This window comes from Drosophila miranda, chromosome 4 (assembly GCF_003369915.1).
Source record: "Drosophila miranda strain MSH22 chromosome 4, D.miranda_PacBio2.1, whole genome shotgun sequence".
Taxonomy (NCBI): Eukaryota; Metazoa; Arthropoda; class Insecta; order Diptera; family Drosophilidae; genus Drosophila; species Drosophila miranda.
In genome coordinates, this window is record NC_046677.1 from 21,309,746 (window position 1) to 21,333,936 (window position 24,191).

Below are 24,191 nucleotides of genomic sequence, written 5' to 3' on the forward strand. Positions count from 1 at the left end.
TAAAGAATTTTGCATTTCATTACAATACTGGCTTTTCTGCACGCTATAACTCTGCTCTCTTTTCGTGGTCCTGGGAGAGTTGGTCATGCAGCGATCTGGCTCATATCATTTTCATATCATTAAAATACTGTTACTTTATTTAACACTTCCTTTCATTTTAGCAGATCGCAACCTCCGGTTGCTAGGAATACCTTTTGCATGACGTGGTCACCGATTTGCCCACCATTGTTTACCAGGGGCATCAACCTTTTAGTCTTCCGGTCTTAAGAGCGAGTGTGCGCTCGATGACGGCTATCCACTCCAGGCGCCTCAACGGCTGACATCGTGAACATCCGCTGGCTCCTGCGTACGGGGACAAGATTCCTGTCCCCCATTACCGAGGCGTACTCGAGTCGGACAGAATCGTTTCCCAGCAGCACAGAAACGCTCCCCTGCAAGATCCGAACCCAACAAGCCATCGTCATCCTTCAACCTGGCCATCGACAACAAGGACTTTGACTGTGGCAATCAAGGGAAGGCTACGCGGGCTACTAGACTCTAGATAGATCTCGTTGTTGTTAGGTTTAAGGATATACGCGTCCAAATAATGAGATAGTAGATACAAATTTGTTCCACTTGTAAATTTATTTATACTAAGCTAAGTTATGATGAATAAAACTATTGAAAAATCATCCTTGTTGTATTCTGTTTTGGGGAAAATATAGCGAGGAATATAGGGAAAAAATAGCAGAGAAAATTTAATATTTTTGATTCTTTAAAAAGTTCTTGATCCTTGATAAGGACTCTATCAAATCAGGGACATTTTTTGGATCATAGGAAGCCATCGCACGCCCAGATCGGCCCACTAATAGCCCAGAAATACAATATGTATGGTTGATGTTCTTGGAGTTCTTACCGAAGGATCAGGAACATTTTTCTGATCACGGTGGGCCATGGCACGCCTCGATCGGGCCACAAATAAGGCAGAAATAAGATATATAGATCTGGGGAAAATATCCTTGATCCTTGGTCCTTTATAAGTTATCCTACAGATCAAGGATACAATTCCGAACACAGGAAGCTGTCGCACGTCCCGATTGGGCCTTAAATACCGGAGAAAACAATAAAAATAGTTGCTGTGAATTGTTGCACAACATACTTTTGTTGTTGTACAGCAACAACCCTCAACTTGCGACCGCTCAAATGGCCATAAACGAGAATTTCAAAACTGAGTACCAGGCGAACAGAAATCCGCAGAAGGTCGCTGGTTTTTTAAAAATTTGTTCTAATAGTTTTGTTCCTCCGGTTTAAACACCCCAAAAGTATGCAACACATTTTGTTAACGAATCCAGCAACTTTTGCGATTGAAAAAATGTCGTGGCATACTTTTGGGGTTTGCAAAACTGAAACGAAAAAATTAAATAAAATTTTTTTAATAAAACCAGCGACCTTCTGCTGATTTCTGTTCGCCTGGTACTCAGTTTTGAAATTCTCGTTTATGGCCATTTGAGCGGTCGCAAGTTGAGGGTTGTTGCTGTACAACAACAAAAGTATGTTGTGCAACAATTCACAGCAACTATTTTTATTGTTTTCTCCGGTATTTGAGGCCCAATCGGGACGTGCGACAGCTTCCTGTGTTCGGAATTGTATCCTTGATCTGTAGGATAACTTATAAAGGACCAAGGATCAAGGATATTTTCCCCAGATCTATATATCTTATTTCTGCCTTATTTGTGGCCCGATCGAGGCGTGCCATGGCCCACCGTGATCAGAAAAATGTTCCTGATCCTTCGGTAAGGACTCCAAGAACACCAACCATACATATTGTATTTCTGGGCTATTAGTGGGCCGATCTGGGCGTGCGATGGCTTCCTATGATCCAAAAAATGTCCCTGATTTGATAGAGTCCTTATCAAGGATCAAGAACATTTTAAAGAATCAAAAATATTAAATTTTCTCTGCTATTTTTTCCCTATATTCCTCGCTATATTTTCCCCAAAACAGAATACAACAAGGATGATTTTTCAATAGTTTTATTCATCATAACTTAGCTTAGTATAAATAAATTTACAAGTGGAACAAATTTGTATCTACTATCTCATTATTTGGACGCGTATATCCTTAAACCTAACAACAACGAGATCTATCTAGAGTCTAGTAGCCCGCGTAGCCTTCCCTTGATTGCCACAGTCAAAGTCCTTGTTGTCGATGGCCAGGTTGAAGGATGACGATGGCTTGTTGGGTTCGGATCTTGCAGGGGAGCGTTTCTGTGCTGCTGGGAAACGATTCTGTCCGACTCGAGTACGCCTCGGTAATGGGGGACAGGAATCTTGTCCCCGTACGCAGGAGCCAGCGGATGTTCACGATGTCAGCCGTTGAGGCGCCTGGAGTGGATAGCCGTCATCGAGCGCACACTCGCTCTTAAGACCGGAAGACTAAAAGGTTGATGCCCCTGGTAAACAATGGTGGGCAAATCGGTGACCACGGCATGCAAAAGGTATTCCTAGCAACCGGAGGTTGCGATCTGCTAAAATGAAAGGAAGTGTTAAATAAAGTAACTGTATTTTAATGATATGAAAATGATATGAGCCAGATCGCTGCATGACCAACTCTCCCAGGACCACGAAAAGAGAGCAGAGTTATAGCGTGCAGAAAAGCCAGTATTGTAATGAAATGCAAAATTCTTTCCTTTCGGAAAGCTATATCTCAGACAAATAGCGCCACATCGCTGCAGGACCAACTCTCCCATGATCGCGAGGACTTAGAGAATCAAACGGCATCAAAATCTCGACTTTGAAAATGAGGCCGATTTTTGTAAAATTGAATGATGTAACCATCATGATTTTTTGCGAAAATCGTGAAAAAATGGATGTCCCCTTTTCCGATGGCAGTCGACTGGCAGGACTCTCCCGATCACGAAAAGACATGCTGCACTCCGATCGGCTGACGGATAGCAGAAATATAGCCTACGGAAAAACCAGTATTCTAATGAAATGCAAAATTCTTTCCTTTCGGAAGGCTATATCTCAGTCAAATAGCGCCAGATCGCCAGGACCAACTCTCCCATGATCGCGAGGACTTAGAGAATCAAACGGCATCAAAATCTCGACTTTGAAAATGAGGCCGATTTTTGTAAAATTGAATGATGTAACCATCATGATTTTTTGCGAAAATCGTGAAAAAATGGATGTCCCTTTTTCCGATGGCAGTCGACTGGCAGGACTCTCCCGATCACGAAAAGACATGCTGCACTCCGATCGGCTGACGGATAGCAGAAATATAGCCTACGGAAAAATCAGTATTCTAATGAAATGCGAAATTCTTTCCTTTCGGAAGGCTATATCTCAGTCAAATAGCGCCAGATCGCTGCAGGACCAACTCTCCCATGATCGCGAGGACTTAGAGAATCAAACGGCATCAAAATCAAAATGTAAAATTTAATGATGTCCCTTTTTCCGATGGCAGTCGACTGGCAGGACTCTCCCGAACACGAAAAGACATGCCGAACCCGTATTCTATTGAAATGCAAAATCCAAATCTTCGAAAGGCTGTATCTCGACTATTTATGGGCTGACCGACTCTGGGAGTTCCAGAAAGTCCGTTTGTGACATGTTTGGTGCGATGAGTGCTAGTTATTACCAAATATTTCCTGAAGGGTTCCAATCAGAAGATTATTAAAAGATTCCAACTCCGATAGCCACGCTTGAATTTAACGGCCGATTGGTCGCAGTATCGATCCCATGCTATTCGCATCGAAACGTGTTCATTATGTCAACAGCTGTTTTTCAAATGTTTTTTGATGAGGAGCGGTCACACTATTTCTGTAATAAATAATAACAAATCGCTGGATTTTTATTTTGAAACAAGTTGTTTATATTTTCTTCTTGTTAGCTCAATTCCTGGCAATATGCAGTCTACTAGATATAATGGCGTCATCTGGATGCGGCAATGCGTGCTGCATGCCAGGCGAACCTACTCCGTCAGCGCAAACGTAACTTCCGCCGGTAACAACACAAAGGGGGAACATTTGCCGCCGGCGACGCCCACGAAATCCCTCGAGAAGATGCGTGGATGGCAACTGCACAGCTACGGCGATATTGACGAGCTGCTGCTTTCCGACATACTGAAGATCCCACAAATACGGAGCTCCAATGAATGCCTGGTGCGAGTACGGACAACGGCTGTGAATCCCATCGATCTGGCCATGCTCCGAGGCTATGGAGCTACAGTTCTGAACAAACTACGCTGCCAGCCGGGAGATGACATTGAGTTTCCGCTCACACTGGGCCGCGAATTCTGTGGAGAGCTGGTTCAGAAGGGAATGGGCGTGACATCCGATTCACTCAAACTGGGAGCGCGTGTCTGGGGAGTTGTGCCTGTGCATGACAGTCCTGGTGCTCATGCGGAGTATGTGGCTGTCCCGTCATACTGTGTAAGTGGTAAAAATATTTAAATGAAAAATTAATTTAAGATCCATCTTCATTTTCGTTTTTAGTTGGCTCCAGCACCCAAACAGCTAGACGACAGTGAAGCAGCCAGCGTGTTGTATGCAGGATTGACAGCCTGGTCGGGACTCTACATTTCTGGCGGCTTGGGTGGCCCGTGTGGTGCCACCACAGCTGCTGGCGGTGGTGCACATAAGCGCATACTAGTCTTGGGCGGCTCCGGCGGTGTTGGCACTTTGGCCATACAGATACTTAAGTCGCAAGGCGCTCAAGTGCTCGCCACCTGCAGTGAGAACGCCGTGGAAATGGTCCGCTGTCTGGGCGCCGATTTCGTCGTAGACTACAAGAGCAGCGATGCCATGGACGAGCTGTGCAAGTTTGCACCCTACGATATTGTTTTGGACTGTGCCGGACATGGAGGGGCGCATGCATCGGAATTGAAATTTGATTTCCGGCAGTACATTACCTTCTCGTCGCCACTGCTAGCCAACATTGACCAGCAGGGCCTAGGACTGGGTGCGATTAAGAATATGGTCGACCTGGTGCAGACCAATGTGAAATCCCTCGCGCAGCGAGGAGGAATGGTGAAGTGGGGCTTCTTCAATCCTGCTCCGCATGGGATTGCATTCTTGGAGCAACTGGTGCGGCAGCGAAAGGTGAGTGGCAGCCTCCAAGAAAGTCTATTTAGAAGACTAATAATATCCTTTGGTATGCTTCCAGTTGATCCCATTGATTGACAGCACTTTCAGCTTCGAGGAAATGCCAAAGGCCTTTGAGCGCATGAAGTGCGGACATTTGCGGGGCAAGATTGTGGTGAAGCTTTGAGGAGGGTCAACATGCGACTGATTGTTATTGCTGTTTCATTAAACATTTTCTGTTAGTTAATTAAAACATTTTGCCGGACAAACTGTGAAACTTTGACCAGACCAGTCGCTGGTGACGCAGATGTATTCAAACACCTATACCTATAACAAAGTGCATCACAGCCGCTTGCCCGCGGTTCAACGACTGTATTTCTGAGCCGAACGAACCACTGACGCATATCATTATACATATTATATAAAGTAATAGCAGATCTAAACGATAGGCACCCGACAAGGATCACCTTTAATTCACCGTGAAAAGCCGTACAGCCTCTGACAGTGGCTGTTATCGTCTGCGGATCTTCATCGTTCCGCCTGAAGGGCAATTGGTCGCTACTATATTCACCCCTTGGCACATCCAACTATCAGCGAATCACTCTGGAGAACATACTTCCGAGAGCTATGCCACTAGCTGATAATACGCACATGAGTGTGAGTCCATCATATACCTATTCTTGTACGACGCACGACACACGACTCTGTTCTGTGTAAATTTCCGCGACGTCTGCTTAGCGGGCTACCTGTCCCACTGGCCAATACCCCAAAATATCATTATCAGCTAATCATTATAAGGCAGAGAGACGGGGTGATGGCAAAGCACGCGGCATGCCCGGGCTAATCACATCGCTCTCATGTGTTAGCAACGTTCCAGAGCATCGCAAATGTGAGCTGTTCCCGTATGTCGCTATCGCCAAGGTCGAGGCTTTCCGAACAAAAACCAACAAAATAAACCGTATCATGGTCCCGCAATCATCCTTCGAAGCCGACGGCCGGCAAAGAAAGCGAAATGTGCACGCGTCTTTGTTTTGTTTTGTTTTGGTTTTATTAATAGTAGTTGATCTCTCAATTTGTTACCGGGCCCGTGGCCGTTGAAACGATTGGGAAAACTGAATGGCCTGTTGATGGTTTGCTCTAGAAACCTGCTTTAGATAAGAGTTAATCTTTCCGCTTAGCAATATATATTTTTTTTGTATGTATGAGAGACATCGCTACTGCAGTTGTGTTCTCAATCAAAAACGAATGACGAGACTTTAATGGCAAATATTTGATTTTTGCTTTTATACCATACATTGTTTGTTACAATTGTATACAATTGTTTCTTGGTTTCTGGAAACCTTATCAAATTATTGGTACAAAATCAGAATTTGTACTTTATTAATGATGAAAATGTCTGTATTTTTGCATAAAGATAGAGTACTAGATTACATCAAGAAACACACCTTTCTCATGGGTATTGGCTGTTCTAAGTACCGATCTTTAAAGTTGTATACTTTTCATTTATACCAAGACTACATTATGCGAATTACAACAATTATTTAATTTTACATTTATAATTTGTGGTAACATTTGAGATTTTATTTTTTAGTTCTTTTCTTGTTTTTTTTTTGGGTTTGAAATTGTGAAAAGTGACGTTTCTTCTATTAATCATATATGAGAATGCTGGTAGAGCGCTGCACTTCAATGCATAAATATTTATATTTTTGGAATAAGTGATTTTGTTAAAATTTAACAAAAATGGTGCTTTTTTAAAGAGACTTATGAATATATATGTAGAACTTTTCAAAATGAGTTTACAATTATGATTAGTTTGGTTTTTTTCCACGTCAACACTTGCTCTTCTATGACGCAATGAAATGGTCTTTTGTTGGGGTAGCACTACGAAGTCTTTGGGGATTATTTGTATTATGCTGAATAACCGTAGTAAGCTGCATATTTACATATATGCATATATATATGTACTATGTGCAGTGCTGATGCAATCCATTCTTAAATAAAACTAATATCAGCTTGAGGTTTGATCAAACTTTTCTTTTGGAAAATTATTCTGATTTGATTAATTGGAATTGGGTCTCGTACATAATTCATACACTCGTACTCGTACTCGGATTGCCTGTGATTTATATACAATACAGAGTCTACAATTAATTTGATTTAATTTGGTATTTTAAGTACATACAGAAGTGGAGGGAATGGAAATTAAACAAATAAACTCAGACATTGCCGTACATCCATCAGTCGAGGAGGCGAGTTTATTTTTATTTGGAAATAATCTCGAACACAGAGGCCTTTGTGATATCATACAGATATTTTCTCTATATACCATATATACAAATCAGACGTTAAATATTTAACAATTACAACATTACAACAATATTAAAATTTGTCGTGTATTTATAGATACGAATAATAATGGAGACTAAATCGGTGCTGCCCCAAATACTTGATTTCTTGAGCCGCCAGCCAAGCCTCAGTAAGTAAATGAGTATAACGATATATGTATGTATGTACTAAATTTGGAAGCGGGAATATCTCGTATTCGCAGGCGCCGATGTGGATCAAATGTGCAAAGCCCTCAAAAACGTATTGTTGGCCAAGCACATCGCTGCATTCGGGAGCACTGAGAAAGCCGTGCACTTTGCAATAGACTTGGGCGTAAATCTGGGCATCTTCTCGGTGACGGAAGAGAAGCTACCTTTTCTTCCGTTCAAATTGGGCAGGAGCAACCCCGTGGACAAGAAGACCCCAACATCTACTCTCTACAAGAACATACAAGTGACGGTGACATATGCACTTACATGCAGGTTGACTAACACTAACATTTTTCGATCGTTACAGCTGGCCAAATCTAAGCCCCGGGCGAAGGCGACCAAAGCGAAACCACGCGCAAAGGCGACCAAAGCCAAGCTACTGGCGAGGGCGTGCCAAGCCAAAGCCAAAGCCCGGGCGAAGGCGTCAAAAGCCAAACCCAAGCCCCGGGGTGCCGCCAAAGGCAAGCAGGGGGCCGGGCGACAAATGAGTTAACTAGGCGATGTCAACTGCTATGGCACACACTTGGACTAATTACCAGGGCATGGGCACGGGCACTCACTCACTCACTCGCGGATACACCTGTCCTGGTCAGCGTCGCAATTTCTATTTGATTTGGTTGGAGTTAGAGGCAGCGACAGCGGCAGCGGCAACAAAATTTTAGCATGAAAATGAATTATTCAGGGGGCTGGCTGGCGATTGGCGGTGGCGATTCTGGCGCAGTCATTATGAAATCGGGTATGCTTAGTATTTGGTATGGATATGGGTAATTACATATGCGCCTTTTGATGGCCACCCGGCCGGCGTCCTCCCCGCGAACCGAATGCATATAAAGAATACAGCAACTGCAGCCCTAGTTTCAGTCTGTCTGCGGACCAAGTCGGAGCTATACGTGCACACCAAAAGGATATACACCCAACCATCCACGCCACACGATATACATCCTGCCGTTGATCCTTTGTCCACACAACTGAGCTCACAAAGGTTACGCGATAGCAAGTGCACCGAAAGTGATAAAAGAGTTATATCTAAGGAGCGCTTCGTATTGGACAGTGATAGTGCAGTGCTGAAGTCTATTCGACAATTCGAACCGATCGTTCCACTAAAGTGATATAAGAAATGTGAGTCAAGTGCAAAGACAATGGAAAGTGGCGTGTTCAGACAGTCGACCTAATTTTTTGCCATAGTTCCCATCCACTGAGTGTTTCCACTGAAAAAGTTCTTGAAATATCGAATATATTCTGAGCATAAATGATCAGTTTTAAGGACTTTGCAGAAATGAATGGTGTTGGGAATTTGTCAGGTCTCTTAATCAATCTCAAACTTACGGAAATAATGACAATAAATGCTAAGAACCGATGCTTAATTGAGTTTTGATAGAATTCTTCTGAAGAAACCTAATTGTTGGCTTACAAATTAAAAATGAGCACAGAAAAATTTCGGTTTTTGAATTGTTTTCATGAAAATTTAAAGGAGTCGATGTAAAGAATTTCTCTAGGTATTTACTTCTTTGCATTAATCTTAGTCCTTCATACTAAAAACCAAAAAGGTTAAAGGAGTTAGGAGTAAGGAGTCCTTATTTAAAGACTAATAATGAGCTCTTAGCTCCTATTATCTCATATCATTTTAGAACAAAGTTCGAAAGGTTTGCAAATTAAATTTGATTAAAAACGAGGAAACACTAGAATTAGACATAAGAAGCCACAAATGACAACGGTAATGCTAATATAATATACGAGTATTCCAGCGAGCGTTGTTTTTAATTAAACTTTGAAATAATCGAATAAAGTACTTTTGGGAATCATGGGAATCATAATGTTTCACCAAAAGTCTGGCACGCGCCTCATCGGCATAGCAATTACAAGTATACGTATAGGAAAAATTCGATCAGAGTTGAGATCGTATCTGAGCTTATCGAGGCGATTCTGTCCGCTTCCACCTCCCCTATCTTTAGTGCATGGCACGCGGCCCAACGCTGGACGAATTTCGACTATCTGAGCAGCCAGTTCCCAGTAGCCAACGGACAACATGGCAACACGGAGTGGAGTCCCCCTCCATCTATGGTGGATTACGCCGAATCAGCGAATCATACGATCAATGCATACGAGTATACTCGTAGTTCCGATAAAGTAAAGGTGACTGCTGCTGCTGCAACAGTTCCTTATCAGCCACGCAGAGCGACAATATTCAAATCGATCCTAAGGCGTCGTACATTTCAGAATTAATTGCGACCAGCCAAGTGCCCAAGTGTCATTAATTGCCGACTGGGCATTGGCGATTGGTAAACCTTATCAAAACAGAGCAGAGCATCATTTGCAAAGGAAATGAATATTCAAATTCTCAAGATTTGCTTTACAAATCGTACATTGTCGGATGTTTCCTTTCCGATATCCCCCCTTTCCTTCGGCTTATAGATTTCTCCATTTCACTCATAGGTCTATCAATCTTTTTATGTACGAGTGGATTCAGTGTAGATACTATTAAAAAAAATTTTTGTGTTTACAGTGAAAGATCGCATAGGTTAAGAAAGGGGAGTCTATTATAATTAAAAGGCCTGATCGAACTTCGAACCACATAAATTTAACATACTTGTATCGGAATAGGCTTTTAATGAAATGAATCACTGCCGATATTTGCTGATAGATTCTTAATATATGTTCAGGAAGAATCCAAGGAATCTCTTTTTCAATGAAACTTTTAAGATTTCTATTTGTTTTTTTCGAAAGTGAAGGTTAAATTTTGTCAATTTGTATTTTGTTTGGTTATCACTTTTCAATTGACATTAGATCTACACAGATTGCTCTACAGCACTTTTATTCGCTTTGATTTAGCCAGTCATCTATTGCACAAACTTATACTATGAATATATTACATTCCAGGAGTGTTTTTTCTACACATTTTATTTCATTTAGGTGCTTGAACTTCTGCCTTTGTTGATCCCATGCTGATCTTATTGCCGATTTGTTCTGGCACACTTACTTTATAGAATGTTTTGTAATGTCTGGAACAGGGGACATGTTATTTTCAGATTTGAAGTTAAATTTATATTATTATTTCAATTAAAATACCATTCTTCTAAACAAACCTAATACCGAATCGTTATCAAATACCATAAATATTAAAATCAAAATTTTAGTGGCTTTTAAACTATAGCTTTTGGATATTCCGTCTGAAAAGGTTTCCGATTCGTTGTCTAGAACTTTGCAGGAGTTTGAATACAAATAATATTAATTAGAAAAGGCATCAAAATGATTTCTAGGTAATGTAAACAATTTTGATCTTAAGCCCTACCAAATATTATATCATTTTTAGAATGGAAACATTCCTTAAAATAATGTTTTTGATATGTTTTCAGTTTCTTAGCAGTTAGCTAGAGTTAGTTTTTACAGACCAAACATTATAATACCTCTCCAATAAATTTGATCTATAGACAGACTGAACTGCTGCCGAGCCTGATTAGCAGCCAAGGATCGAATAGCCACAGAAGATGCCCAACAAGAAGAAAGCGGAGGCGGAGACCGCAGCAGGTGGGGATGGCACGGACGTCGTGATCTCGGGGCTCTCGGGCAAACTGCCGGAGAGCAGCAACATCGAGGAGTTCAAGTACAATCTGCTCAACGGCATCGACATGGTCACAGACGATCCCAGGAGGTGGGAGGCAGGTGAGTGACCAACATCCTAGAGGAATTTTGCAGAATCAGATCCTGATCAAACCATCGATCATCGATCATCGATCATCAATAGGCATCTATGGACTGCCGGAGCGTATGGCCAAGATGAAGGACGAGGATCTGGAGAAGTTCGATGAGAATTTCTTCAGCGTGCACCAGAAGCAGGCCGAACTGATGGACCCCTGCATGCGCATGCTGCTGGAACTGACCCACGAGGCGATCATCGATGCGGGCATAAATCCAGCCCAGCTACGTGGCACCCGCACCGGCGTCTACATTGGTCTGTCCTTCGTGGAGACGGAGCACGAGATCCCCAACATGGAGCCGAGCACCATCAATGGCTACTGCCTCACGGGCTGTGCCCGCGCCATGTTCGCCAATCGCATCTCCTACACGTTCGACTTCAAGGGACCCAGCTTCATCGTGGACACCGCCTGCTCCAGTTCCCTGGTGGCGCTATCGCACGCCTACGCGGACATGCGAGCGGGCCGCTGCGACTATGCCCTCGTGGCGGGGGTCAATCTCATTCTGAAGCCGATCTTTGCGTTGCAGTTCCTGCGCCTGGGCATCGTCAGCCAGGATGGCGCCTGCAAGACTTTCGATGCCGCCGCCAATGGCTATGCCCGGGCCGACACCTGTGCTGTGGTCCTGCTCCAGCGTCGGGCCCAGGCCAAGCGCGTCTACGCCTCCATTCTGAATGTGCGCACGAACACGGATGGGTTCAAGGAGCAGGGTGTCACTTTCCCCGACGGCCGCATGCAGCAGGCGCTGCTGGAGGAAACATACAGCGAGATCGGGCTCAATCCCGATGACGTGGTCTACGTGGAGGCCCATGGCAGTGGCACCCCCGTAGGCGATGACCAGGAGGCCAATATGCTGAGCAATTTCTTCTGCCATCCCGCTCGACCCACTCCCCTGCTCATTGGCTCGGTGAAGTCGAATATGGGCCATGCGGAGCCTGCCTCGGGGGTGAGCGCTCTGGCCAAGATGATCATTGCCATGGAGGAGGGCATCCTGCCCAGCAATCTCCACTACCGTACACCCAATCCAGCCGTGCCAGCTTTGGTCGAGGGTCGCCTCAAAGTAGTGGACCGCAATATGTCCTGGCAGGGCGGCATTGTCGGCCTCAACTCCTTCGGCTTTGGCGGTGCCAATGCCCATGTCATCCTCCGGTCACATGGCAAGTCAAAGGCCCCCAGGTCAAGCCCCAAGTCCACCGCGGAGGAGCAGTGCCTCAAGCTGGTGGTCTGCTCGGGTCGGACGGAGCCAGCGGTGCAGCAGCTGCTGCAGGTGGCCACCGAGAAGCGACTCGACGACGAGTTCCTTGCCCTCATCAATGACATCCACTCCCATCCCATTCCGCTACATCCCTACCGTGGCTATGCCGTCCTGGGCCCCAGCGGTGCTCTCAAGGAGGAGATACTCCCCCATGAAGAAGAGTCCCGACCCATTTGGTTCGTCTACGCCGGCATGGGCAGCCAATGGGCCAGCATGGCCAAGGATCTCATGCAAATGGACGTGTTCCGAAAATCTATAGAGCATTGCGCCGAGGTGAGTGAAAGAAGCGATCCCCGATGATCATGAGAATTCATGAGAATTTTTTCTATGAACAAACGATCTGATGCTGAAAAGCAATCGATCACTGCACTGAAAATACTCTTAAATTACGATAAGTATTACCCATATATGGTCCTTCTGTTCTTAAACTGATCTTGGAAAAGTAATTCAGATCCGGTCGGCATTTCGACCTTGAACTTCTTCGTTTTCTTTAATCTTTCAAGTTCAATAGCATTACAAAGTGCGAACCACTTGGTAACAGTTCGTTGAATGTACCAGCGCGAATACCAGTATCTTTTAAGAAAGATTCTACAACACAAGAAAAAAGTTGTTCTATGGCGCAAAAGTCCCAAGAAAGAAAAACTCAGCAAATTTTAAGCCAGTACCGAAATCCCAAAACTACAGCCGCAATGGTGTATCTTCGATCTTCTTAGATCTTTCACAGTGGAGTGTATCCAATTCCCATTCGCTGTATTCAAGAAATCTTATGATAACATTAAATCCTTACCTGTCTTAAAATTCAGGTGCTTGTTCGGGTGGACTTCGATCTGATAGACGTCCTGACACGCTCCACAGAGCGCACCTTTGACAACATGCTGTACTCCTTCGTGTCCGTATCCGCTGTTCAGGTGGCACTGACTGATCTCCTCAAGACCCTGGGGATACAGCCGGACGGCATCATTGGGCACTCGGCGGGAGAGCTGGGAGCCGCCTACATGGATGGCTGCCTGACGGCCGAGCAGACGGTGCTGGCGGCCTACTGGCGTGGTCGGAGCGTGCTGGACACGCCTGGCCTGCCGCGTGGCAAGATGGCAGCCGTGGGCCTGAGCTGGGAGGAGATTGGCGGACACCTGCCGGCGGACTGCTATGCGGTGTGCCACAACAGCGAAGACAACTGCACGGTGTCTGGTCCCGTGGCATCCATGGACGCGGCCATCCTACAGCTGCAGGCGGAGGGAGTCTTTGTACGGGAGGTGGGTTCCGGCGGCTATGCATTCCACAGTCCATACATTGAGGGTGCTGCCCCGATGCTCCGCCGTAACTTGGAGCGACTCATCACGGAGCCGAAGCCACGCAGCCAACGATGGCTGAGCACAAGCGTCAAGGAGCAGGACTGGCAGACACCCGAAAGCCGTGAGGCCTCTGCCGGGTATTTCATCAACAACCTGATCTCGCCCGTGCTCTTCCTGCAGGCCATCCGCCACATACCCCAGAATGCGCTCATCGTGGAGATCGCTCCCCATGGCCTCTTCCGGGCCATCCTGCGCTCCTTGGGTCCGCAGATCGGCTACGTGAGTCTCATGCAGCGCGGCCATGCCAACAACTACGAGTTCCTCCTGAGCCAAGTGGGGCGTTTGTTTGCCTCCGGCGGACAGCCGCAGCTGCTGAAGATCTCACCCGAGATCAGCTACCCCGTGTCACGGGGTACGCCTATGCTGGGCTCCTTGGTGGGCTGGGACCACACCCAGAAGTGGAACTACCCGAAGTTCAAGGGCGGCCGGCAGTCGGGACAGCTGTGCGTGGAACTGGACCTGTCCAAGGAGGAGAACGCCTTTCTTGTGGGCCATACCATCGACGGAAGGATCCTGTTCCCGGCCACGGGCTACATGTCGCTCGCCTGGATGATGCTGGCCCAGCAGCAGGGGCTGGACTATCTGCGCACTCCGGTGCTTTTCGAGAATATTATCTTCCATCGGGCTACCATCCTGAATGCGGGCACCACCGTGAAGCTTGCCCTGAACTATTTTCCGGGCAGCAGCAGCTTCGAGATCTGTGAGGGCAGCAGCCTGGTGGCCTCCGGCAAGCTCCGGCTGGTCACGAACGTACAGCAGGAGCGGCTCACACTGCCCGCGCTACCCGGAACTGCGGGTTCCCAGAAGCTCTCCACGAATGACATCTACAAGGAGCTGCGTCTCAGGGGATACGACTACAGTGGCGTCTTTAAGGGCATCCTGGAGGCGGACATTGCGGCGGTGACGGGTCGTCTGCAGTGGGCGGAGAACTGGATCAGCTTCATGGACACCATGCTGCAGTTCCGCATCCTCAGCAACGACATCCGCGAGCTGTATGTGCCCACGGGCATCGAGAGAGTGCTCATTGACCCGCTCCATCACATGGAGCTGGTGAAGCGGCACCAGCAAAAGCTGCCCGTCTACTGGCACCGCAACATCTCTGTGGTCAAGTGCGGCGGTGTTGAGATCCACAAAATGAAGACCGCTCAGACCCAGCGGCGTTCCGGGGGTCAATCGGCGCCCACCCTGGAGCGCTACCGTTTCGTGCCCAATGTCCAGCATTTAAGCCAGCGCGAGGAGCAGCAGCGCTCTAGAAGCACGGCCCTGGCAGTGGCCATTCAGCTGATTGTCGAGAACAGTGCGTGTCCCATCAAACTGAAGGGCGTGGAACTGTCTCCGGACCCACTGCATGCCCTGGAGCTGTTGGAGCTGATTGAACGGGAGCCCATCCTCGTGGCAGATCTGTCTGTCATCAGTACATCCTCCACGGAATCCGAGCTCCAGGCACAGCTGAAGGAGGTGGGTGTGAAGGTAATAGTCAAGGATCTGTCAGCGGGTGCCGTGGAGCAGCAATGTCACTTTGTCCATGCTTTCGATCTGCTGACAAAGCACTCATTGAAGGAGATGCAAAACTGCGTGGAATCGCTCAAGGCAGAGGGTGGCTTCTTGCTCCTGGAGGAGACCGCCAGTGGGTACAATCTGACAGGAAAAGATAAGCTTACCAAGCTCCAACTGTTGCCAGTTTTGGAACACTTCTTTGGCACTGATCGTGTGCTGATCCTCGCCAGAAAGAGCCCATCCCACGAGTCCAGGCGATCGCTCGTGGTTCCCGTTACCAACACACACTTCAAGTGGATATCGGATCTCAAGAATGCCCTGGCCAAAGCCCAGGCCGAACAGAAGTGCCTCTATCTGGTGGCCCAAGGGGAACCTAGCTCTGGGGCACTAGGTCTGATGAACTGCCTCAAACGAGAGCAGGGCGGCAACTGGGCCCGCCTCTACCTTATGCTGGATGAGGGTCTGCCCCGGTTCTCGCTTGACACACCCTTCTACGCCGAGCAGCTGGCCAAGGATCTGGCTATCAATGTCTACAGGAAAGGCAGCTGGGGCAGCTTCCGTCACCTGAAGATCGACTCCCAGCAGCCCCTGCTGCCCGTGGAGCAGGCGTACGTGAACACACTGGTCAAGGGTGATCTCTCCTCGCTGCGTTGGATCGAGAGTCCGCGCACCAGCCAGCTGCCCGTCCAGACAGGATTCGAGCCATGCACCGTCTACTACGCGCCCCTCAACTTCCGGGACGTGATGCTGGCCTCCGGCAAACTGGGCGTGGATGCACTGCCCGGGGATCTGGCCTTCCAGGACTGTGTGCTGGGCCTGGAGTTTGCCGGACGCGACTCCCAAGGACGCCGCATCATGGCTATGGTCACGGCCAAGTCGCTGGCCACCAACTGCCTCGCGAATAGGAACCTCCTGTGGGAAATACCCCACAACTGGTCCATGGAACAGGCTGCCACCGTGCCAGTTGTGTATGCCACCGTCTATTATGCTCTGGTGGTGCGCGGACAGATGAAGAAGGGCGAGCGCATTCTCATCCATGCAGGATCCGGAGGTGTAGGCCAGGCAGCCATCTCGGTGGCCCTGGCTCATGGTCTGACTGTCTTCACGACCGTCGGCAGCAAGGAGAAGCGCGAGTTCCTGCTGAAGCGATTCCCCAAGTTGCAGGAGCGGCACATTGGCAACTCCCGTGACACCTCCTTCGAGCAGCTGGTAATGACAGTGACCCATGGCGAGGGCGTGGAGCTGGTACTCAACTCCCTCTCCGAGGAGAAGCTACAGGCCTCCATTCGCTGTCTGGCACTCAATGGACGCTTCCTGGAGATTGGCAAATTTGATCTAAGCAACAATACCCCGATGGGCATGTCGGTGTTCCTCAAGAACACCTCCTTCCACGGCATCCTGCTGGACAGCGTGATGGAGGGCGAGGATGAGATGCAGAGACTGGTGGCCAGGCTGGTAACCGAGGGTATCAAGAGCGGGGCTGTCCTCCCGCTGAACACCACTATGTTTGCGGACAAGGAGATCGAGAAGGCGTTCCGCTTCATGGCCTCCGGCAAGCACATCGGCAAGGTAGTCATCCAGGTGCGTCACGAGGAGGAGCAGAAATCCGCCCTGCCCAAACTGCGTCAGATCAATGCCATTCCCCGCTCCTACATGCACCCGGAGAAGAGCTACATCCTGGTGGGAGGTCTCGGAGGATTCGGCCTAGAACTGGCCCACTGGCTGGTCTCACGCGGTGCTCGTTTCCTCGTCTTGAGCTCCCGTTCGGGGGTGAAGACTGGCTATCAGGCATTGATGATCCGTCGCTGGCATGACCGCGGCGTCCAGGTGATGATCGATACCAACGATGTGACGTCTGCCGTGGGATGCCAGAGGCTGCTGGAGAGCAGCGACAAGTTGGCTCTGGTTGGGGGCATCTTCAACCTGGCTGCGGTACTTAGGGACGGACTCTTCGAGGACCAAACCTCGAAAAACTTTGAGCAGGTGACGGCGCCCAAGCTGCTGGCCACCCAGCACCTGGACAGACTCTCCCGGGGTATGTGTCCGGCCCTGGAGTACTTTATTTGCTTCTCCAGTTTGGCCTGCGGACGGGGAAATCTTGGACAGACCAACTACGGCCTCGCCAACTCCTCCATGGAGCGGATTTGCGAACAGCGCCAGAGCGATGGTTACCCTGGCACGGCCATTCAGTGGGGCGCCATCGGGGACACGGGCTTGATCATGGAGCACATGGGCAACAACGACACCGTCGTCGGAGGCACCCTGCCGCAGCGCATGAACAGCTGCCTGGAGACGATGGATTTGTTCCTGCAGCAGCCACATCCCGTGCTGGCTTCCATGGTGCTGGCCGAGAAGCGTAAGATGGAGCAGACAAATCGCCTCAGTCTGATCGCCACGATAGCCAACATCATGGGCTTGAGGGATGTGAAGAGCGTGCAGGACAAGACGACACTGTTCGACCTGGGCATGGACTCGCTGATGAGCACAGAGATCAAGCAGACCCTGGAGCGACATTTCGATCTGGTTTTGACGGCACAGGAGATCCGCCAGCTGACATTTAGCGCCCTCAAGCAGATCGATGCCCAAGAGCCCATCACAGCAGCCGGCTCCAACTCCAGTTCGGGCTCCAGCTCGACTGCCACAACTTCTGCAGAGCAGGCGGGACAGATAAAGGGACAGGGACAGAGCGATGAGACTCGCAAGGTATTCGCCAAGGAAGTATTACCCCAGGAGGTGCTCGTGCGTCTGCACTCGAAGGCGCCGGTGGCCAGCGAGGAGCCGGCCGTGTTCTTCCTCGCCCCCATCGAGGGCTTCACAATTGCTGTTGAGGCGCTGGCCTCCTCCCTCACCTGCCCCGCCTACGGCCTGCAGTGCACCGAACAGGTGCCCCTCGACTCCATCGAGGCCTGCGCGGCCTACTATCTGGGCCAGATCCAGCGACTACAGCCGCGTGGCCCTTACAACATAGTGGGGTATTCTTACGGCTGCCTCCTCGCGCATGCCATTGGCGTGGCCTTGGAGCAGCGGCGCTTCGGCGTCAAGGTCATCATGCTGGACGGTGCCCCCACCATAGCCAGCGGCTATGTGCAGGAGGCCAAGAAGCAGACCGATGACCTCAACCGACAGCAGTCCATGACGCTGGCCTACTTTGGGGCACTCCTTGCCGATGTGGACTACAATAAGGTGGGTTTTCGCTTGTATTTTTCCCTATCTTTATGATTTTATGATCTTTGTTCTGTGTGTAGCTTCTGCAGTTACTAGATGGCGTCAAGACGTGGCCATCGAAGCTGGACAAGTTGGCCGATACACTGTCCGGACACACGCAACAAACCAAAGAAGTGGTAAGTCCCCTATCAAAAGGTGTCTAAGGGTGTGTAGAATAGAACAGAATAGATTACGTATCAACAACATACTAATACCAATGTATTATTTATTCTTTGTGTAAAAAAGGTCAAAGAAAAAATAAGAAGATCAGGAAAACGATAATATGTATATCAATTTGATCTAAAAGAACTGAGGATGAATTAAAATTGCCAATATTGTAACTAGTTAAGTGAAAAGTATGTCAGTATTAGTAACTTAAGAGGAATATACATAGTTAGTGGTACATACATATGCATATATAGTATATAGTGTATATAATCCGAGAATAAGACCCTAATCGGTTCATGAAAGGAATAGATTTATTCGAGTAACATTTCACTGCTCACTGCTAAGCGGCTCAATAATATAGAATTATGCTATATTTCAATACTCTTCTTAACATTATTACTAGCATCCTTCGATGCGAATCAAATCGAAAATCAATCTTTATCATTAAGATTAGCCCTCAATAATGGAACAATGATCTTTCCCACTTGTTGTGAAGACAATACATTTTGATTGCATTGATTTAGCTTTGATTATATTTGATTTTGAATTGCTCATAGTCTCTTCGAACTCTTTCGTTATTCATTCATTATTTGTACATAGACATCTTCAAAAGTTCCTAGTATCAGACAGAGTTTTTGAGTACAGAATCTCAAGTATTTGCGTAAATATTTGTTTTTATAGGCAGCGGCTCCTCAAGTGTTTGTTTGTGTTTGGATTAAACACTTTTGGGCTTACAAGTATTTGAAATAATGTGTAAAAAAAATGTGTAATATGTAAGTGCCAGAGCCTCCTTTAATTGTAGATAAGAATGATTTTTGTAGATTGTAAATACGATAAATATTTGTAGTGAAAACAGCATACAGCATACTCCGATCTCATAGCGTAAGATTTAGAATTCGAAATATCTTTAATCCCAAGATAACTTTCGTCATTTCTGTACTCTATGTCGATAATTAGCCATTTCGATCCCATATTTATTCTATCGAACAGATCAAGAAAGCTGCCTGCATGTTCAAACAGAAGCTTTTGCTCTCGGAGAGCTACAAGGGAGCCAAGCAACTGCACAGCGACGTGGTCCTGATCAAATCCGCCGAGCACAATGCCATAATGGCCCAGGACTATGGGCTCAAGGAGGTAAGAATCGATAAAGCTGTACATTTTCTAGAAGAAATCCCTAAATTTCAGCGATTTACAGATTTGCAGCGCCCAGATCGATATGCATGTGGTGGAGGGCACACACAGGACGTTCCTCAAGGAGGCGCAGACGTTACAGATCCTCGAACGTGTGCTGAGGAAGCGGCTCTAGTTGGTAGCATCATGATTTACTCTGTAGCTGTTAATGTATCGTTATATACCAATAATACACGTAGCAATCTCCCGGATTGTATAAGTACTCCTACTAATGCGATTTTGTTTGGTTTGGTTTTTTCGGACACGCGACTGGGATCGTGGCGCTCGCATGATTTACGATGAATCACGATAGTCCGGCGGCAGCAGCAGCAGCGGCGGCGGCCTTTATATGACCCGTTAAACAAAATTCAATGTACCTTTCCATAATTGATAATAATTCCAATTCCTATTTACTACTCGAACATTTTAGGTTCTGTTCTATCTACAAAAAAATCTGCCCAGACGATTAACAGTCGCGCTATGTCTGCCCCTGTACATACTTATACATATTTGTATGGTAGGTATAAGAGAGAGTTTGTGTGTGTGTGTACTTACTTCTGCATGTATGCGAGAGTATATTTTGTATTTAGTAGCAACAAAAAAGTGGTCCGATTGCTGTCCTATGGCGGGAGAAATCAAAATTTGTACATCTTTATCACGCAGGCAACAGCTGACCGACCGGAGGAGACACTTATCGCTGTTAATTTCGAAATTAAATGCTGCACAAACTTAACTAAAAGCACGCAAATCATTTTACAGAGCAACAACAGAGCACAGCAGTGGCCCTACACACTCCGAAAGGTTAACCCCAGAGAGAGCACAAAAGCAGAGCTTATCTTCGCGCTGCTTCTGCTGCTCTCTTCTCTGGATGGCGATGCGAGCAGAAAAGCTCTCGCCTCGCCTCATATAAAAGGCGTCGCGCACCTGATGCCTGGACTATTCCCGTTTATTTTTTCGCTGCCAGTCGTGAACGAAACCGACAGAACACAGTTAGTTGTGTCGTGCTTTATTAACCGCTACGCTTCAAACACAGTGTGTCTTTCGCCTCCATTACACGGCCCCAGCCACAGTGCAAAACGAAGAGTGTAGCAAAATTATTTGCAAAAAACGCTAACGGTAACCGCCAACAAAACGGAAAGAGAACAATAGCAAAAGAAAAAGTGCTGTGTTTTGTATTGGTTAATTGCAAAAGTAGCGTAGCTAACGGTTTCGAAAGTCAGTCAGGACCAACTGCACCAAGAAGCCCAAAAGCCTACCCACTGCTCCAGAGCCTTTAGCCAGAAAAACAGCTGTCAAGAGGAATCGCCTGATTTTTAGGTATGTACAAAAAATAAAATGGCAGCCGCAGGAATAAAATTGGACTCCCGTCAAATGTGCTTGTGTGTGTGTGTGTGTGCGTGGGAACGAGTGCAAATAAAAATTCGTACGATTAATAGGAAATGAAACGTTCAAAAACTCGAATTTAGTGATGAAATAACGAGGAAAAAGCGTTTGAGTTACTTAAACCAAAAATTAGATATAGGTTCACCCTAAACTATGGATTCGTGAGAACTTCTCTTTTTTGTTCTACTCCAAATGATAGAAACTAGAATCAGCTAGAGATGCAAGAGAAACTCCATTATCTACGCTCTAGACTTTGCCGCAGAAACTGTTTTTGTAAAACTTTCGAACTGATATTTTCCAATGTATTTGCTAGCCTAGCCCCCGGCTAAAAATACAAATTACTAAATTGGAGAACATTTCCCGTTTGCTCGATTCGCACTTGGCATGCAACGTTTTGACCTTTAGGACCTTTAGGCTTTGGGCCAAACAGTGCCCAAAGTGTTATTCTAAACGCCCCCTCACTGAATGTACCCCCCAGACCACAACATTCCACAACGCTGCTACAAAAAATTACAGTTGCTAATTGACAGAGAGACATATACATGGCAAAGAAAGGCGTCCTATGATAGTTTATTGGCTTCTCGATAGGGTTTCGTCTTCTAATTGCAGACGGGAGAAGCAACCAAACTTGGATTTGTAAGATTTCCCATGAAAACTATTAGACAATCAAGCTGAATAAGACATAAAACAGAAAGAATTGCCAGTTTTTGGCGAACTAAGCTTCATATACCCTTTGTTGTTCTTCAATTCCTATTGAAAGAGAAATAATTTCGATTTGAATAATCAATTAGAATTCCGGAAACTATAACTTGTAAAGCCACATAAATAAATTCCAATTCTATATCAAAACTATATAATAAAAGATAACAATATGCAGAACATCATACAAGGGTATCAAAACAAAAGCAAATTGGATGATTGGAAAATTTCAAGTGTCTAATCTTTATCAGCTGTATTCATAAGCTTCCTGTTCTACACGCGTTTGGCGTCGGTCCAACAGTTCCGATCAGGTGCAGACTCGTTTGAGTAGGCAGCGCCACACCGCCTTATCAGCTCGGTTCGGAATCACCCCATGGCCCACCTCCCAGCTATCAGTTATCGCCGAAGTGCATAAACTTGAGACATAATCATCGTCTCCACCCCAAAAGTTTTAGTGGGTGAGATGAGAATGAGGGCTAATTATATGTAGATGGATAGATGGGTGCTGGGTGCTGGATATAGGGTGTATAGAGGTTCCAGTACACGTGCACTTGAGTCTCTGCCTTGCCCCACCCTGGCCAAAATCGATAACTGTGAAAATAGAACCGAGTGCATAAATAAACAATATAGAGTGCCCAAGACCCCTACCCCGATTCTAGGGAAGGGACACTGAGGAGGGGTGGTTTGTTTACATGTTTGCTTATCTAATGACGCAATTTTTAGCAGTATGGCCTGATGATGGGTGAAACCCACACACACACATATGTACATACACGAACACAGAGATAGTGGAGTCTGATGAATAGCGGAGAAATCAATACCGAAGAGAACGCTGGCAATAAAAGTAAAAGGATCTATAGAGGATGTTGGGTTGTAGCAGGCACAGCTAAAACAAAGCAAACAAATCGGGGAACAGACCAGCAACAAAAACTATGAAAGTAATACTTGAATGAACTTGAGAAATCACGCCACCTTATCTCACTAAACAAATGGTACACGCGTCCAGCTCATGTGTGTGTGTATATGTGTGCCGGTTGGCATGCAAAATTTCGCTCTGACATACAATTACTATGGCAACAAGAAATTAACTTCGACTACCGTAGCCTTTGATACCCTTTTCCATGGCAGTCATTCGATTTTGATGATATGTAATAGTATTTGTTATCTACACTTTAATACCTTCGCTTGGTATAAATATATTACGACTGCGCGCTATCCCATATGTTGTACTGTTCCCTACTAAGAAGATTCCATCTTCTAAGTGTTGCAGACCTCTAGTAAAAATCGTAATACCTGATGCAGGGGTATAAACATAAACATAGCATCGAAATGCTTTGGATGAGCAGAAAAAACGATAAGCTCTCTCTCTCGCTCGCTCACTATCACAGTACCTACCTACAAAAAGGTGAGTGTGCCGATTTGCCATCGTTTGCCGGCAGCAACATAGCATTTTCGGGCGTCCGCTGTTTCTTGTTCTTCCGCTTCTTCTAGCGACGCTCTGGGGGAGACCGACCGACCGCCAACAGAACTGCCTTCGTCACTTACTTCTTTCCCTTTTGTTGAATCATTCTTCTGCACATCGTACGAGTTTCTCGGCGAATGAGAAAGCAGCTTGTGTTTGTATTGTGCCTAGGGGGATTGATTGCGTGAGAAATATGAAGAGCGTAGAGAGAGGCAGAGGGAGCTGTGCCTATGTTAACGCAAAGCATGTTGCACTGTTACTGTTACTGCCACAAGTTGCCCCTGGCAGCTGCTGTTAGGCTGCGACATCGCATCATCACGCCACAACACTAGAAAGCCGCCCATAACAAACATGCAGCCCGGCCAGCCACATGCGCGTCAAAAGCTCCTCCAGAAATCACCTGATTTGTAATGTCTATACTAACTTTCCACTGCTTGCCTGCCTGCTTGCTGCCCAGAGTCTGCTGCTGCCTGCTGCCCGTCTGTCTGGCGACAGACACCGGTACCGGTACAACGGCTTGCGTCGGCGGCTGCTTCTGCGTTAGCTTCGGGGAGAGCGAGAGCGAGCTCTCAGCTGTCCAAAGCTTTCCATCGAAACGCCAAAGAGCTTTAACAGCGGCTGCAAAAACTTAACAGCTCTGCCCTGTTATGTAGGCACCACAGTTCTGCCGCCAGCTTTTGTGGAAAATTGAATAAATGTTAAGAGAAATAAAA

The 24,191-nt window shown here is 46.8% G+C and overlaps 3 protein-coding genes and 2 long non-coding RNA genes across 7 annotated transcripts; 3 read left to right on the top strand and 2 right to left on the bottom strand.

Annotated features, from left to right (window-relative positions):
* Positions 1–1,996: 1,996 nt before the first annotated feature.
* Positions 1,997–21,184, bottom strand: LOC117188972. Its single transcript, XR_004473035.1, has 2 exons — positions 20,490–21,184; positions 1,997–2,506 (listed from the first exon to the last, which is right to left on the bottom strand). It is a non-coding gene; the product is annotated as an uncharacterized LOC117188972 (long non-coding RNA).
* LOC108162265 (reticulon-4-interacting protein 1 homolog, mitochondrial) lies at positions 3,756–6,864 on the top strand. The gene is made up of 4 exons (XM_017296914.2): positions 3,756–3,802; positions 3,871–4,411; positions 4,475–5,080; positions 5,145–6,864. Exons 2-4 carry the CDS (start codon positions 3,887–3,889, stop codon positions 5,247–5,249), a joined length of 1,236 nt encoding a protein of 411 aa, XP_017152403.1. The 5' UTR covers positions 3,756–3,802; positions 3,871–3,886; the 3' UTR covers positions 5,250–6,864.
* LOC108162268 lies at positions 7,366–8,960 on the top strand. Of its 2 annotated transcripts, none has more exons than XM_033393733.1 (3): positions 7,366–7,538; positions 7,611–7,840; positions 7,904–8,960. In XM_033393733.1, exons 1-3 carry the CDS (start codon positions 7,478–7,480, stop codon positions 8,087–8,089), a joined length of 477 nt encoding a protein of 158 aa, XP_033249624.1. In that variant the 5' UTR covers positions 7,366–7,477; the 3' UTR covers positions 8,090–8,960. The 2 variants fall into 2 exon arrangements, with proteins under 2 accessions (XP_033249624.1, XP_033249623.1); XM_033393732.1 differs by having other exon boundaries at positions 7,370–7,538; positions 7,611–7,846.
* On the top strand, positions 8,626–20,167 carry LOC108162261 (fatty acid synthase). The gene is made up of 7 exons (XM_017296908.2): positions 8,626–8,715; positions 11,025–11,256; positions 11,339–12,816; positions 13,347–18,575; positions 18,638–18,733; positions 19,755–19,898; positions 19,960–20,167. The coding sequence occupies exons 2-7, from the start codon at positions 11,082–11,084 to the stop codon at positions 20,068–20,070; spliced, it is 7,233 nt and encodes a 2,410-aa protein (XP_017152397.1). The 5' UTR covers positions 8,626–8,715; positions 11,025–11,081; the 3' UTR covers positions 20,071–20,167.
* A 1,977-nt stretch (positions 21,185–23,161) lies between the features above and the next one.
* On the bottom strand, positions 23,162–24,134 carry LOC117188971. 2 transcript variants are annotated; one of them, XR_004473034.1, is made up of 3 exons: positions 23,903–24,133; positions 23,412–23,645; positions 23,162–23,348 (listed from the first exon to the last, which is right to left on the bottom strand). It is a non-coding gene; the product is annotated as an uncharacterized LOC117188971 (long non-coding RNA). The 2 variants fall into 2 exon arrangements; XR_004473033.1 differs by having other exon boundaries at positions 23,162–23,645; positions 23,903–24,134.
* Positions 24,135–24,191: the final 57 nt, after the last annotated feature.